The sequence below is a fragment of the Lepus europaeus genome, chromosome X, assembly GCF_033115175.1.
Source record: "Lepus europaeus isolate LE1 chromosome X, mLepTim1.pri, whole genome shotgun sequence".
Taxonomy (NCBI): domain Eukaryota; kingdom Metazoa; phylum Chordata; class Mammalia; order Lagomorpha; family Leporidae; genus Lepus; species Lepus europaeus.
The window spans coordinates 129,777,944-129,794,163 of NC_084850.1; the positions used below are offsets into that span (position 1 = coordinate 129,777,944).

At 47.7% G+C, this 16,220-nt stretch overlaps 1 protein-coding gene across 16 annotated transcripts in view; it reads left to right on the top strand.

Moving 5' to 3' along the window:
* The window catches only part of ADGRG2 (adhesion G protein-coupled receptor G2), a 105,828-nt gene that overhangs the window by 41,874 nt on the left and 47,734 nt on the right, over nt 1-16,220 (top strand). For all 16 annotated transcript variants that reach the window (XM_062183183.1, XM_062183191.1, XM_062183188.1 and 13 more), the window contains exon 3: nt 92-210. In XM_062183183.1, coding sequence (XP_062039167.1) covers nt 93-210 — 118 coding nt within the window. In that variant the 5' untranslated portion in view covers nt 92. The remainder of the gene's footprint in view (nt 1-91; nt 211-16,220) is intronic.

The window sequence follows — 16,220 nt, forward strand, 5'->3', positions numbered from 1 at the left end:
CTGCTTGCCTGGGTGGCAGTGACCTTTGGCGTGTTGCTGTGTGGGGATTATGGCAGCTGGGGTGATCTTGTTTCCCCTTATTTTATTCTAGGATGTTTTTCTCTGGTGGGCAGTGTGGCCATGTTGGCAGAATGGAAGACATCTTAGCAGCCTTCCGGATATCCCTTGCTGTCATGTGTCTTCACGTTGTCCTGGTTACATCCCTGGAAGGTAAGGTACCCGTTTTTCTTCACTTTATGTTTCCGTTTCTCTTTATATATATGTGTTTTTTGTCATTTGGGCTTTTTTTTACTATGATAAAATATACATTCTAGTTACCGTTTTAACCATTTTAAGGTGTATAGTTCATTGGCATTAAGTATAATCAGTTTTGTGCGGCTGTCACCCTTATTCGCTTCCAGAATGTTTTCATCATCTCAGAAACGCTGCACCCATTAAACAATATTTCCCATCCCTCCCTTCCCATAACCCCTAGTCTGTCTGTCTCTATGAATTTTCCTATTCCAGGTGCTGCGTGTGAGTGGAATCATACACTATCTGGCTTACTTCACTTAGCATAATGTTATTGAGGTTCATCTGTGTTATAGCACATATCAGAATTTCATTCCTCTTGAAGGGTCAGTAATATTCCATTGTCTATATATACCACACTTTGTCCATTCCTCTGTCCATGGACACGAGGGTTGCTTCTGCCTTTGGCTATTGTAAGTAATGCCGCCATGAACACAGCATGGAAATGTCTTGAGTCCTTGTTTTCAATTTTTGGGGTGCTGGGTCAGATAGTAATTCTCTGTTTAACTTCTGGAGGAACTGCCAAGTTGTGTTCTGCAGCGGCTGTACTGTTTTACATTCCTACAAGCAAGGCCAAAGGATTCCAGTTTCTCTACATCCTTGACAACACCTGTCATTTTCTGTTGTATGAAGTGGTATCTCATTATCCTTTGGATTCATATTGCCTTAATGTTTAGTGATGTTGAGCATGTTTTCATGTGCTTATTGGCCATTTATGTATCTTCTTTGCCAAAATAGCTATTTGTCTATTTTTTTTTTTTTTAGCTGCATGTTCCTGGACCAAGTCCACCCCAGGTTACATGGGCTGTGTTGCTTTCAGGGACCACAGAGATTTTTCTTTGACAGGCAGAATGGATAGTGTGTGTGTGTGTGTGTGTGTGTGTGTGTGTGAGAGAGAGAGAGAGAGAGAGAGAGAGAGAAAGGTCTTCTTTTTGCTGTTGGTTCACCCTCCAATGGCCACTGCGGCCAGCGCACTGCGGTCAGCGCATTGCGCTGATCCGAAGCCAGGAGCCAGGTACTTATCCTGGTCTCCCATGCGGGTGCAGGGCCCAAGGACTTGGGCCATCCTCCACTGCCTTCCCGGGCCATAGCAGAGAGCTGGCCTGGAAGAGGAGCAACTGGGATAGAATCCGGCACCCCAACTGGGACTAGAACCCGGTGTGCCGGCGCCGCAAGGCGGAGGATTAGCCTGTTGAGCCACGGTGCCGGCCTATTTGTCTATTTTTTAACTGCATTGTTTTTGTTGTTGAGTTTTTGGATATTAATTCCTTATCACATATATAGCTTCCAAATAGCTTTGCTCATTTTGTGGGAGTGGCATTTTTTCACTATTGATGGTGTCCTTCCATGAACAAAAGTTTTTAGTCTTGAAGTCCAATTTATCTATTTTTACTTTTATTATCTGTGCTTTGATGTCATACCCAAGAAATCATTGCCAAATCCCATTTCATTTTCCCCTGTTTTCTTCTAAGAGACCTGTAGTTTTAGGTCTTTCATTTAGGTCCTTTGATCCATTTAGTGTTAATTTTTTTAAAAGATTTCTTTATTTCAAAGGCAGAGTTAGAGAGGGAGACACAAAAACAGAGAGATCTATCTGCTGGCTCACTCCCCAAATGGCTGCAACAGCTGGGGCTGGGCCAAACTGAAGCCAGGAGCCAAGAACTCCATCTGAGTTTCCCACATGGATACAGGAACCCAAGCACTTGGGCCATCTTCCACTGCTTTCCCAGGTGCATTAACAGGGAGCTGTACTGGAAGTGAGACAGCTGGGACTCGAACTGGGACTCCCGGGATGCTGGTATCGCAGTCAGTGGCTTACCACCTGGCCACCACGCCAGCCCCTGGAGTTCATTTCTCTTTATGCTGCAAGGTTAGGGTCCAGCTTAATTCTTCTGCGTGGATCTCCAGTTTTCCCAGCACCATCTGTTGACAAAATCGTCCTTTCCCCCAACCATTGGTCTTGGGGTCCTTTCCAAAAATCAGTTGACCATATATGTAAGGACTTATTTCTGGTCTGTATTTGGTTTTAAAAGTATCTACTTGATGGGGCTGGCGCCATGGCTCACTTAGTTAATCCTCCGCCTGTGGTGCCGGCATCCCATATGGGCGCTGGGTTCTAGTCCCCGGCTGCTCCTCTTCCAGTCCAGCTCTCTGCTGTGGCCCGGGAAGGCAGTGGAAGATGGCCCAAGTGCTTGGGCCCTGCACCCACATGGGAGACCGGGAGGAAGCACCTGGCTCCTGGCTTCAGATCGGCGCAGCGCACCGGCCGTAGTGACCATTTGTGGGGTGAACCAACGGAAGGAAGACCTTTCTCTTTGTCTCTCTCTCACTGTAACTCTACCTGTCAAATAATTTTTTTTAAAAAAAGTATCTACTTGAAGTCAAGACCATATGAAAATTTAAACACAGTGGAGAAACAAATGAAACAGCATGGTGTTTCAGAAAAGGGGATGTTTAGAAGCTTATGAAACCAGGCAAAAGGCTGCTGGAATTTGGCAGCAGAACACAGTGCCGCCCAAATGCAAAGTGCCTCACTGGGAATGGGAATAGGAAACGCATGGTAGTTAAGAAGGACACACAGACAAATGCCTTTCTTACTCCAGAGGGTGGCAGGACCCAGGAATCTTCATTGGCTAAAACAAGAATCTGCTAGCAGCAGAAGCTAAAGAAACACATATGAACACAGCCACCCAAATTAAACGGAAAACTTCCCAGCAAGCCAACACACAAGTGGCAGTCTTTAAGGGACACGTTGTCAAGAAGCCTTCACACTTTCAAAAAAGAAATAAGAGCTCAGTGTGTCCTGATGCTGCCAGTGTGCCAGGCCCCTGCCTGCTTTACGTGGGCCCACACGTCGTCTTCTCAACCTCATCTAGGAAGGGGAGAGCTTAAGGTTAACCTCGTTTCCCAGAGCAGGAGGCTGAGGCTCAGACATAAGTCACTTGCCCAAGGTTGTTAGCCCCTAGGGAGTGGCAAAGCTGGAATTTGAACCCCAGTGGCCTGGCTCCAGCTTTAGTGGTTGTAACCGCAAAGCCAGAGCTCTCACACAGGACCCCTGGAGGGTTTGCCGAAACATGGGTCACTGGCTTCTGTCCCTGGAGTTTGTGGTTTAGCAGGTCTGGCTATGACCTGAGAGTTGATGTCTCTAACAAGCTCCCAGGTGATGGCGCTGTCACTGGTCCAGGGACTTGCTGGTGGAAGATAGGGACAGGAAACACCTGGTGGAATCATGGGCCACAGATCCTGATGCTGTGACCACATGAATTCATGTAAACTATGCTCACACGCATCATCTCCTTGAGGCATTAAGACATCGCCATGGGACTGGCAGGGCAGAAACCAAGGGTCCCCCCTTCACTGGTGAGTAAATGTCCCCAGGGATGTGACTGAGAGCTTTTCCACCACAAGAGTGGATGAGCGGAGGGAAGTGGAACATAGGGCTGCTCCTAACAAATAAGTCCTTTTGACAATTTTTTGAAATCTTAAAACTTCTCATGTATTGGATTTTTATTTTATTTTAAAGGCCAAGAGACACAGAGAAAGATGATATGCTCTCTGGTTCACTCCCCAACTGCCTGCAACAGCCAGGGCTGGGCCAGGCTGCAGCCAGGAGCCAGGAACACAATCCAGATCTCCCACATGGGCGGCAGGGATCCAAGTACTTGAGCCATCACCTGCTTCCTTCTCAGGGTGCACAGTAGCAGGGAGTTGGAATCTGAAGTGGAGCCCGGTCTGAAACCCGGGCACTTTGATAAGGGATGCAGCCATCCCAAGTGGCGCTTTAACTGCTGTTTCCCAAGAAGCATATCTAAAATGACCAACACCGGAGCAGGTAAATAGGAAAGCACACGCCACTGAAGGAAACCTAAGTAGGGAGAAGCTGAGTGGTCGCCGAAGGTAGCTGAATACATTTCTTGCTCCAGCTCTCTGATGAACACATTTCTTGCAGCAGTAGTTCTCAAAGCGTGGCCCCAGACCAATAGCATCAGCATCACCATGGAGCTTGTTGGAAGCTGCTGAGCCAGAGCGCGTCAGGGTAGGGCCCAGCGCTGTGCGCGCGTCTTACCCAGCGCTGCCGGCACACTCAAGTGTGCACTGCTGGCTAACACAGTGCTGCTGCCCGCGTGTCAGAATAGGAAGCTGGTGAGAGCTGGCCCTAGTGCCTTCCGCCGTTTCTGTGACCTGCGTTGGCTGCTTACTTCATTCGGGCCTCCAGTTCCTCACCTGCCAGCAGCAGAGCTGCCGTAACGCCTGGTACATGGGAAGTCTTCAAAAAATTCATGACAAATGCATATATGAAAAAACTCTACATGAATTTCAAGGGGATTTTCTTTTCACTAAAATTAATTTGCCATTTAATCCCATCTTCTTGAACTTTTTGAAGTATTCTCATATGTTTATAAATAAATAAAAAGAAGCTCCAGGAAGGTAAAGATTGTTCTGAATGAAATGTTTTGGTGGGGCATGCAACGTGGCTCACTTGGTTAATCTTCTGCCTGCGGCACCGGCATCCCATATGGGCGCCGGGTTCTAGTCCCAGTTGCGCCTCTTTCAGTCCAGCTCTCTGCTGTGGCCTGGGGAAGGCAGTGGAGGATGGGCCAAGTGCTTGGGCCCCTGCACCGACATGGGAGGCCAGGAGGAAGCACCTGGCTCCTGGCTTCGGATCGGCGCAGTGCCAGCCGTAGTGGCTATTTGGGGAGTGAACCAATGGAAGGAAGACCTTTCTCTGTCTATAACTCTACCTGTCAAATAAATAAATATTTTAAAAAATGTTTTGGCATCTCCAAAGGACTAAACAAGATTTTATTATCACGTCTCGGAACCCCCGAGATTATTTCTTCGTCTTAGGTAACCGTCACTTCAGTAGCTCCCAGCACGTGTCAGCCACGGTGCCAGGTTCCTATAGAAGGCTCACTCATTTAAAGGTCACTCAACAATCCCATGAAATAGGTACTAGTATTAGCTTATTTGACAGATAAGGAAGTCGAGGCACAGAGAGGGTAAGCAGCTCGCCCTAAGACAAACAGTGGAGATGTTGCAGATTTGTGATGCAAACCCAGGCCTTCAGCTGTGGAGTTTATATGTTCCCCCTTTTGGCGTTCCTAAGCTGTGTGCAGTGCTAGGCTCAGCTGTGTGGTGGTTGTGCATGTGTAGATTAAAAGCAAGGTGGAATCCAGAATTGTGACAATCACTGGGCTTTTTTACTGGGCCCCCAGGGATGGCTCCGAGGCACCACCCTCCCTGCCCAGCTTCGGACTGAGGGAGGTTCTCTCTGGTTCACAGTGCTGTGGGTCTGGTCTTCTGCCCAGGGGACGGACACGCTACTTTGACATGGGATGATCAACTGTGTGGTAACGTGTGCCTAGCAGCACTGGCTGCTGAGAGCAGTCCTCCCTGGTTCAGAGGATGTACACTCCAGTGGGAGGGATGTGACCCTGACATGTGAGACCAGCACACACTAAGTCCTTAAGTCTGAGTCAGTGCCATAGTGCTCCTACATAGGAGGAGTCTTCACAAAGTTCATGGAAAATGCAAATTATGAAAAAGAAGCTACATGGATTTCAAAATTTTTCACACGCAAATAAACTTTTTGTTTTGTTCTATTTTTTTCCACGTGCTCTCTCAAGTCCCTGTGTATGGCCCGGGGCTAAATCTGCATTAGTGCAGTTCCATGCTAAGCCACCTGTAGCAGATGGTGTTGATGCCCTGCCCGATAGCCCCATGGCCTAGCCCAGAGGTCGCCTGCAGGCAGTCCCTGTGGATCGGGAAGGCTGTCATAACTCAGAGCAATTTGTGCCCATGGAAGCAGGGGTGGCCCGTGAATGGGAGCAGCCCCAAGTGCACGGAGTTAACACCCTGAAGCTGTGAGGGATGGGGTGGTGTGGAAATGTGCCAGCTGTGCCAGCTTCCTTGCCTTCCCGTGGGGCAGTGCTAAGGTGTGTTCTCCATCACCTCCTGGATTGTGCCCTGGTTGTCCGTAGCAGTGACCTGCTCATTAACGTGCCCATCGCTAGCTTTACTCCCTTCCCCACGGCGCTTAACTACTCCCTCTCTCTGCTGCTGGGGTCATCCCCATTAGGAAACATGCTCAGCCTCCGAGGGCCAGCCAAGTATTCTCACCTCCGCAAAGCCCCGACCTGCGCGGCAGCTGTGTAACGTCTCTGCCCAGTGCGCTTCCTCTCTACCTGTTGACACTTGCCGCTTCCAACCATGTTCCCTGTGATGAACCCCGTGAGTCTCTCCAGTGCATCATTAGTGCTGGGTGAGGAGGGTGAAGGGTGGGTGAGGCAGGGCCAAACCAAAGGGAGGAAAACCAGTGAGTATTGAGAGCCTGCCCCGGGCCAGGCTCTTCCAGGTGTATTCTGTATGTTACTCATGTAATCCTCCTCCCAAACTAGTCGCAGAGGGTATTTTGCGTCTTGCTTGGTCGATGAAGAAACTGAGTGTCAAAGGAATTAAGTCATCTGCCCAGAGCCACGCAGCTGGGAAGGGTCCCCCTGGGGATCCGTGGCCTGTGCTAATTCACACTCTACCAGACTGCACGGAGCGCCCTCAGTGGGTGTCTGAGGACTCCGTGAGCCTGTCACGGGGGCACGGGCACAAGGTAGAGAGGGGACTCGCGGTAAGCCGCTGGGGAGCAGTCAGTCCCCTGGTGCTGGGGGATCCAGACCGCAAACCCGGTAGCTTCACCCTAGAAGCAGGAGAGCTGACTCATTAGCTCCTGACAGCAGCGAGAGGTGGGCCTGACCCTCTGTTAGGTCACTGGCCAACAGGGACAATCCTTAGGCCTTACTACTTTCAGTTGTATAATTGAGTGACATTTGAGGGAATCATTCTTGGTCCACCAGGAGCCAAAACTGGAGCTTGGCAGGTAACCATACTCAGCTCCAGCCTCTGGCTCTCCTGGGTTGTACCAGTGCCTCCCCCTACCGCCCCCTTTAGTCTTTGAAGGAGGTCTTCATTTGGGCACAACCATTCTGTTTTCCAGAGGGTGAGATGACATAATAGTGGAAGATGGTTATAATTTCTTTCTTGCAGAATTGTCTTCCCCATTTGGAAATAATTATACAGTTGAGCCAGTTTGGTGAGCTCATGAGCTATAATCCCCAACTTACTCTCCCTCTGGGCTGGGTCCTAGATCTTTCTGTGAGGAGGCATTTTCAGTGACAAGTCCCTTTACAATTGCCCTGCTCCAAGCCCTCGCTGCCTTATTTCCTGCTACCCTCTCATTCTTTGTTCATCCGAGTCTTTGTTCCTCCTTGTGCAGAAGACATTAGAGCTGCAAGAGATAGGCTGTATGCTCCTAAGAGATGGAAAACCTGTCTTGTTGGACTTTGTCCTATAATACTAAACCCGGTGCTGGTCATCATCTTTGCTTTCAATCCTCTATCTGTAGAAATGATGTTATAAATACTTACTGTGACATTGATCGGATGCTTGGCCAACGTCCCAGCCCTCCCGAATCCTACTCCCCACATAGAAGCATGAGGACGCTTCTGTTGGGTCCCGACTCTTTTCCTGGCAGGTGGACATGGTGATGAGGAGTTATTCTCTAGATAGGGAGGGGCACTAAAAGCAGAGGACTTTGTGCCCTACTTTTCCACTTGGAACCCTTGGTAGGGACTCCTCCTCACGGGGGACCTGTATACCAACGTAGGGCAATTGTAGAGATGTGAAAGGCTGAAACTGTTTGGGCAGAGAAGGCTGGAGGTGGTGTCTCTGCCAAGTCTCTCACCTCTCACGTGACAGGGAAGGGATTCTAAAGTTTCCTTCTGTTCCTAGTACTAGGTGGCCAGGGGTGGGGACAGAGCTGCAAAGAATATGGTATGACAAGCTAGACCAGAGGCCACTTGAAAGATATGATGGACCCTCAATGGTGAAAAGAGCTACATCAGCGAGAGAGACACCCCCAGGTCTGAGCAGGATTCTTTTTTTTTTTTGACAGGCAGAGTAGACAGTGAGAGAGAGAGACAGAGAGAAAGGTCTTCCTTTGCCGTTGGTTCACCCTCCAATGGCCATTGCGGCCAGCACATCGCACTGATCCGAAGCCAGGAGCCAGGTGCTTCTCCTGGTCTCCCATGGGGTGCAGGGCCCAAGCACTTGGGCCATCCTCCACTGCCTTCCCGGGCCACAGCAGAGAGCTGGCCTGGAAGAGGGGCAACCGGGTTGAGCGGGATTCTAAGACAATAGAACATGGGTCCTTCTGGGTACAGCCTTCAGCGGTGATTGCTGGTTGGATACTCAGGAACCCTGTAGGGTGAGCAAGGTTTCTGCCGAGGCCACTGCAAACCCAGGCCACAGCGCTAGGTGAGCTCACAGACCTATGCCCCTTCTCCCTCCTGCCAAAAGGTTGCTAGCACCCCATTCCCAGCCCAAACGCCATCTTGACTACAAGGAAGAGGGAAAACAAATATTGCACATTTATTCGAAAGGCATTGAGTTAACCAGAGGCCATTTTAGAGCAAAGGAGACAAAGGTGCCTTAAGGATCCCTTTCCTCTACCTCTGTGGTGGAGGCTCTCTCTGTAGCATACATAATGTCTAGCACACAGTAAGTACTCTACTGACTATAGCTGATTGGTTTTCATGGGCCTCTCTTCAGCTTCCATCCCCAGCATCATCCACATCCGAACCCAGTGAGTCCTGGTACAACAGACTATTGCCCCAAGCTTTTGCTAAGACTTCAGTGAGGTGGCTGTCCCTTGGCTAGAATTAGCCTCGAAGAACACATTGCCCTTTGTCCATAGGATGAAGGGGCTGCACTAATAAGATTTCTTTCCGGTCTGCACGTTCAACCCCTCAGTAGGGACAGTCTTCAGATTCTGAAGTTGTCCTAGGATACTGGGGATATCCCTGGGGCCTTCCTTGGACATAGTGTCATTCTGAAAATTCTTGTGTGATGTCTCAGGTGTTGATTACCTATGCCAGGTTCAAGTTTGGCTGTACATTAGAATCACCCAAGGGCTTCAAGGAGACCTGAGGTCTGTGACCCACCCCCAGGGATTTTGATGGCATTTTTCTGGGGGTGCAGCCAGGGTATCAGTATTCTTCCGAGTGGCCCAAGTGATCCTAGCAGGACTAAGAACCACTCAGCTCTGTGATCCCATTTTAAGCCTGTTCTCCTAGCTAAAAGTTCCTAATGTGAAATTGGAAACAATTTCAAAGTGCTGTTTTTTTTCACACTATATTTTCTATGGGAGGCAGTTTCAAAGGATGTTAAAGCAATAATGATGCCAGTAAATCCCTTGAGTTCCAAATTGGTATGTGCCCCCGCAGCAGCTCTTGCTGATTAGTAAAAGCCCAAGTTGCCAGTGCTACCCTTCTGTGCCCGATTCTCCACCGCAAACCCTTGGTGTTTCGTAGGACCCAGTAAGCAGCAGCTCATGGCATTAGGCACTGACAACAGCAGCAGCAACACAACTGGACATTTCTGGAGGTCTTGTTCCCTGGACGTAGGCAGAGGAGTCAGTGTTTTCCTCACTTTGCTGATGGGGCGAATGACTGAAGCTCAAAGCAATGCAGTAACTTTCTAGGTTACCCAGCGAGTAACAGTGCCAAGATCCAGAAAGCAACTTTCCAGAACTCTCTATACCAGCCTGCAAAGTGCTTATTTTTGGCTTGGACAGTTTGAATCACTTCCAAGTTCACACAGCTGGAAAGTGGAGGTGGTGGGATTCTAGAATTTGTGTTCTTAACCACTTCCCTAGTGTTTAGTCACTGAAGCACTCGAAAATGGTTTTAACACAACTTTGCCATGATTCATTCATCCTGGGATGGTTTGTACCCCCAAAGCACTGGGTGAAGATTAAGAGAAGTATGAGAAATCAAAGCAACAGTTCCACTGATTTCATCTATCAGGGTTAAGTTGAGGTTCCAAGAGACATGCTGTTGAAACATACCTTGAGAGTAGGTGCGTCTTTGGAGAAGTAACATTGATCTTGCTAAGATGTCTGATGTTTATAAGATCTCAGTGCTATTTAAAACCATCAAGGTGGCCCAAGTACTTGGGTTCCTGCCACCCACGTGGGAGACTTGGATAGTGTCCCTGGCTCCTAGCTTCGGCCTAGTCCAGTCCCGGCTCTTGCAGGCACTGGAGAGTAAACCAGAGGATAGAACCTGTCTCATTGTCTGCCAGTCTGCCTTTCAAGTAAATAATTTTAATAAGCATCAACATAAGTTACACAATGATATTTGTGGCAAGTGTGTTAGTCTTGAACTACCTCTCCTATTTTACCTATACCCTTTTCTCTGCTTTTGAGAACGCACAGGATATAAAGTTCCTCCCATGCTGTTATAGAACTTAGTATAGAATTTTTTAATTGTTACTTTTTGTTAATTTAATTTGTTGAAAGGGGTAATAATCTTGCTTTAATAAGTACATGAGAATTGTTTGTAATTGATTGAACGAATAAGAACTGAACACACAGCTGTGTTTCAGCTCCCTAGACATTTTTTGCCTTGCTCTTAAGATTTATTATGGCACCGACATGGACCCACAGTTAAGTCGAACAAAATCGAGGCCTTGGTGTATAGGCAGGAGGAGATCACGTTGAATTAGTGAGGAATTTCCAGTTACAGGATATTTTCGAAGTGGAATTTTTAAACTTTCAAGTGAGTTGAATAATATCAACTAGAATGTGAACTCTATTTGTTTTATCCCCTGCTAAGTGCCGGCACACAGTAGGCCTTCAAGAGTTTAGAGTAAGATAATAAACTTTGGGCAAATGACTTCATGGACTCAGGTGTTGGACTATTTGGGTATATGGTCTTTCCCCACCCATGGCCAGTTTTATAATTCTTTTCCTCCAGCAAATTCCAACTCCCAGAAGATGCTGTCTTTTAAAGAATTTAAGGTTTTCTTTCCCATGCTTGTGTTGAGCAAAGATGTAGGACGGTATCCAGTATTTGTAATCAGCAGTAGAAAACCGGTGCGGATATAATTCCAAACAAAGCAGACGTCACACTCTAATTTTCTCATGCAGCCTATTGTGGGTAAATTAGCATTTTGGAAGTGGTGAGACTACAGTGTACGTGACGGACTTTGCACTAGGTCATCTTCCAGTCTCGTTCACCTGGGAAAAAGATTTCTATGAGCTTCGGTTTCCTGATGTGTAAAACAAAGGGATGGAGCCCTGGGATCTCTCTAGGAGGTGCTCCCATGACCCCAAGCTATGGGAACTTGAATTAGACAAATACGGGCTTCTAATAAATACTCTCAAATTAAGCACTGGTGTATGTAAGAATGTTTTTATAGTTAGAAGGGAAATCGCATGCGTGCAAATCATTGGACGAAACCATCTGCATGTTTTTTTCAGTGCCCTCTACAAATTGCTGATGTTATTATTTGCATTAAAGAAAAAATACTTTATTACATAAGTGTAAACTTCTTCCAAGGATACAGAATGATAGAGTCTGCATTCATAATACTTATATTGTTGAACTGTGATAAAGTGACAGATAAGTAGAATTTCCTTCAAAGTAATCAACCCTATTTTACAGATAAGGAAATACAGAGAAATGTCCCACATTTACTCGAGACAGAGCCAGAATCTGACATGAAGTCAGTCTCTGTGGGGAGCTCAGTCTTTTTAATCAGATTTCAAACGTAAGGCTTGATTAGCAGGCATATTCATTCATCCACTAGAAAGAAGTGGACAAAGGCACTTTATGCTAATGGAGGAGATCATCATGTCAGAGTGCCAGATTGGTAAAAGGAATCCTAGATCATATTTTCAGAGTTCACGACAAGCCAAAGACGATATGTAAGGAGAAACATTAGAGCAAGAACCACCAGCAATCCAGAGGCCCAGGGACCTGCTAAGGATCTTCTACCCAGAAGTACCACAGCAAAAGTTACTGCTTGATGTGGCTTCCAAACAGAGCCAACTCAAAAATAGGACTTTTCCAACTAGGTGGGCTTTCCATGCAGCAGGAGTACCCATAATTCCAACTTCTCATAGTGGTTTTTACTAGTACGTCATTGTTTACAGAACTGGTTTGTCAAATGGGAGTTCAAGTCTTGGGGTCCCGGAAGAACCACGATCTGGGTGCTTGCAGGGAGCAAAGGAGATTCACATTCAGTCCCCGGATGGCAAGGACTCCTCCCCTGGTGCATGTTGATCCCCTGACTCTTGACCTTGTCGATATGACAAAGAACAAAAGAGAAAATGGGGTGTAGAGAAAATGATTTGGGCATTGATCTTGTCCCATTGTTTAACTTCATGGCACTCAAATTAAATCTGATGTGGCAGACCGTGGCTGGCTTAGCACCAAAGCTTTTACTTTTTCTCCCCGTTGGCTCACAGCTAGACTACATTTCTCAGCCACCCCTGTAATTAGAAGTGGCCATGTGTCCAAGTTCTGCCCAGTGGATGTGGGCAGAGGGATGTGTGCCTCTTCTAGGCCACACTATGACAAATATCCCACCGGGTTCCCCTTCCTCTTTGCCTGCTGGCTGTTGCTTTCTAGAGCAAACTTGGAATTTTCAAGTTGAAAACCACAGTGCCTCTGTCAACCTGGCTCCCTTAAAGACACTCCTCCCCCTGCCCCCCAGCTCAGTCCTCCATGACAGGCTGCTAATTGGCATTTATATACAGAAAATAAACTTTAAAAAAAAACTTATTTATTTAAAACGTAGCATTACAGAGAGTGGGAAAGACCAACACACACGGGGGTGGGGGGGGGCGGGCGGAGATGGATCTTCCATCCACTGGTTCAGTCCCCAGATGGCTGCAACATCCTGTCCCAGCCTGAAGCCAAGAACCTGGAACTCCATCCTGATCCCCCACATGGAGTGCAGAGGTCCAAGCACTTGAGTCAGTCTTCTCTTGCTTTCCCAGGCCAGAGCAGAGAGCTGGATTGGAAGTGGAGCAGCCAGGACTCAAACCGGAGCCCATGTGGGATGTCAGCACTGCAGGTAGTAGCTTAACCTGCTGTGCCACAACACAGGCCCCAATAACTCGTTTTAAAGCCCTTGAGATTTCAGGGTTTATGCTTAATGGCAGCTCACTTTTCCTTAACTAAAACATTTGACCGTGACTTTTCTCATGAGGCTTGTTTGCTACATATCATTCTACCATGGGAAGATCGGGTAGAGAGAGGCAAGGGAGGCATCCTTTCTTAAGATGGTATAAGAACTGAAGCACATACAATCTAAGAGAGCTGGGGGAGCCCATTATTGTTGTTCAAGGGCAGGAGATGCCACCAGAGCCACCCAGTCCCATTGTTCCAAGCCAGGGCACTGTGACCTTCATGGGATGGCCTAAGGTCAAGACTGTAGACTCTGCACTTTCTGGAATCAAATCTTCCTTCTGACCTTAAGGTGTTTCACCAATGCGCTTCAGTTGTTTATTATTTTAATTTATTTGAAAGACAGAGATCGATTGATCTTCCATCCCCTGGTTTAGTCCCCAAACGCCCTCAGCAGTCAAAGCTGGGCCAGGACAAAGCCAAGAGCCCGAAACCCAATCTGGATCTCCCCTGTGGGTGTCAGGGATGCAAGTAGTTGAGCTATCATCTGCTGCTGTACATGAACGGGCAGCTGGAATCAGAAGTGGAGCTGAGATTCAAACCCAGGCACTCTGATAGGGGATGCGGGAGTCCCCAGTGGTTTCTTAAGCACTGTGCCAGACGTCTGCTCCATATTAATTCTTCTAAGGAAAATATGATGTGAACGTGTCCCAAGGCTCTGTTTCATTGGCTCAGTTCTGCAGCTGGCCCAAAGATATTCCGAAGATCTCTATAGCCAGCTAACATTCTCTTTGAGTGGTAAGACTGTATTTAGTTTTTCTTCATATTCTTCTGTGGTTTAGAATTTTCTCCACATAAACTCACAGTATGACTTATAATCAGAGAAACCTTGATGTTAGGTTTTAGAAGTAGCCTATATAACCCCTAGGGAGACTGTGCATCCCACACGTAGACAACCTAATAACATTATAATTAGCTGTGCCTTCCATTTTCTTCCTTGAAAGTTCACCTGTCGTGACTTTGTATAAAAATTTGTGAAATAGAGGATATGGTCATCAGATCTTCTGAAGCCTTCCTTCTTCCATGTTTCCAAAGGGATCCCAAGTGCATTTTGAAAATTGGAAGCAAGTAGCATAAAGAGAAAAGGAGTGGAAGTGGAAGCCTTGTATGTAGAAGAGAGAAATCATTTTTAGAGGAGTCACTGGGAGAATGAGGACTAGTGGTCGTATTAATTACCAAGATGAGCAGTGCCTACCTGTGAAGTAAGCCAGAGTCCAATTCATTTCTTGCCTATTTTTACAGGCGGCAAACGGAAGTGCAGGTGGGTTAAGTAACTTGTCAAAGTGATGGAGTTAACAAGTGACAGAGGCAAGATTTGGACCTGGACCATCCTGGTCTTTGCGGATCTAGGCTCTCAACATATCTTCCGCACTGCCTTCTTGAGGGATTCAAGACGTGAGCTGTTGGCAGGCTGACTCTTGCTTGCCCCTCACACCCCAGTGAGAAACACACACCCTTCACTCCCACGTTCCATCGATGGAACATCTCTTTACATGCCAGCTTCCCAAGCTTGGGTTCAAGTCTTTGTTGTGTCTTGCCCAGTCTACTGTAGTAGTTGGCTCTCTGGCTTTCTCATTTAGATTTCCCTCCTCAGTTATATTTCACAGCAAAATTTAAAGGAGGCACCAGGGCAACCCAGGAGCTCCCTGGGAGGGAAAGAGTTTCAGGCAGGAGCAGCAAGTGCTAAGGCCCCGATATAGGACTAGGCTGGTGTGCTGGGGGAACAGCTGGGGGAACAGCAGGGAGGCCAGGACGGCTGACTGAGGGGAGAACATGGGGTGGAGAGCCATCTGCTCCCTGCGGATGGTGGGGCGATTCCACCAAGGAGCAGGGATGGGACGCCCGTGTTGTGAGTGCTCCATAAAAGCCAGTCCTGCCAGCAACATTTACAGGGCTTCAGACTGAAGTAGTTCCAGAAGCTACCATCGTTCTGAACACAGATCGTGGCTGGCTTCCTCAAAGGAAGAGCACAGCCGAAATTCTGCACCGGCGCTGGCCTTGCCCAGCGGCCCGGAGAGGACTGGCTGTGTGTCTGATTTCAGGGACACTGGGAAGGGGCGATGATGGTCCATGACGCCTCGCCTGTCAGAAGTTATTTCACTGCCTCCTAAAGAGTGCACCCCTCCTGGCAGAGGTGGCAGCCAGCAGGTCTGGGGGCTCCTCACTTGTTTAGAGCACAGCCCAAGATGAGAAGCAACCCAGTGCAGTGGGGCTACAGAGCCTGGCTCACATCCTAGTTCTACTCTTTCCTCAGTCGTCTTGTAAGTGATTTGATTGCTCTGTGCCTCAGTTTCCTCTTATGTAAAATGGGGCTACTTATCTTAGAAGGTTGTCAGGAGCACTGAGTGAGTTATGATTTCTACAGCACCTGGTCTTCACAATGGCACACAGGTGCTTGGTAAGGAACGGTAGACTCCCCTTTGCCACTCTACTCTCTCAAGCATCTAAACTGCACACCAATTTGCATTTTCTTTCAGGGAGTTTATGGACATCGAAAATGCACCTCATAGGCCCTGGCAGGGTGGGGAAGAGCGATCCATAAACCCCTGATCTGGAGAGACAAGGGCCAAGGGGGTTGGCGAGTGATACCATGCACAGGTGCGAGAAGAGCAGGAGTCAGGGGCTCAGGGACCAAGAACGCATGTCACCTTCCCATTCTGGCCAAAGTCCCCTTCGAACTGCTAATCGTTTGCCATTTGCCAAGTTCCATCAGCTAAGAGCTCAAGTTTTCTTTAATGATGTCATCTTTTAAAGATGACGTTATGTAAGCGAACTTATTGAGCAGCGTGAAGCGAGACAGTTACAGCTCAAGTAAACACGTCTCAGATGTGCCGAATTAGCAATGTTTTCAGTCACTTTTCTCTTGGTTCTGTAGTAAAAACTGAAAATGCTTCTTCCTGG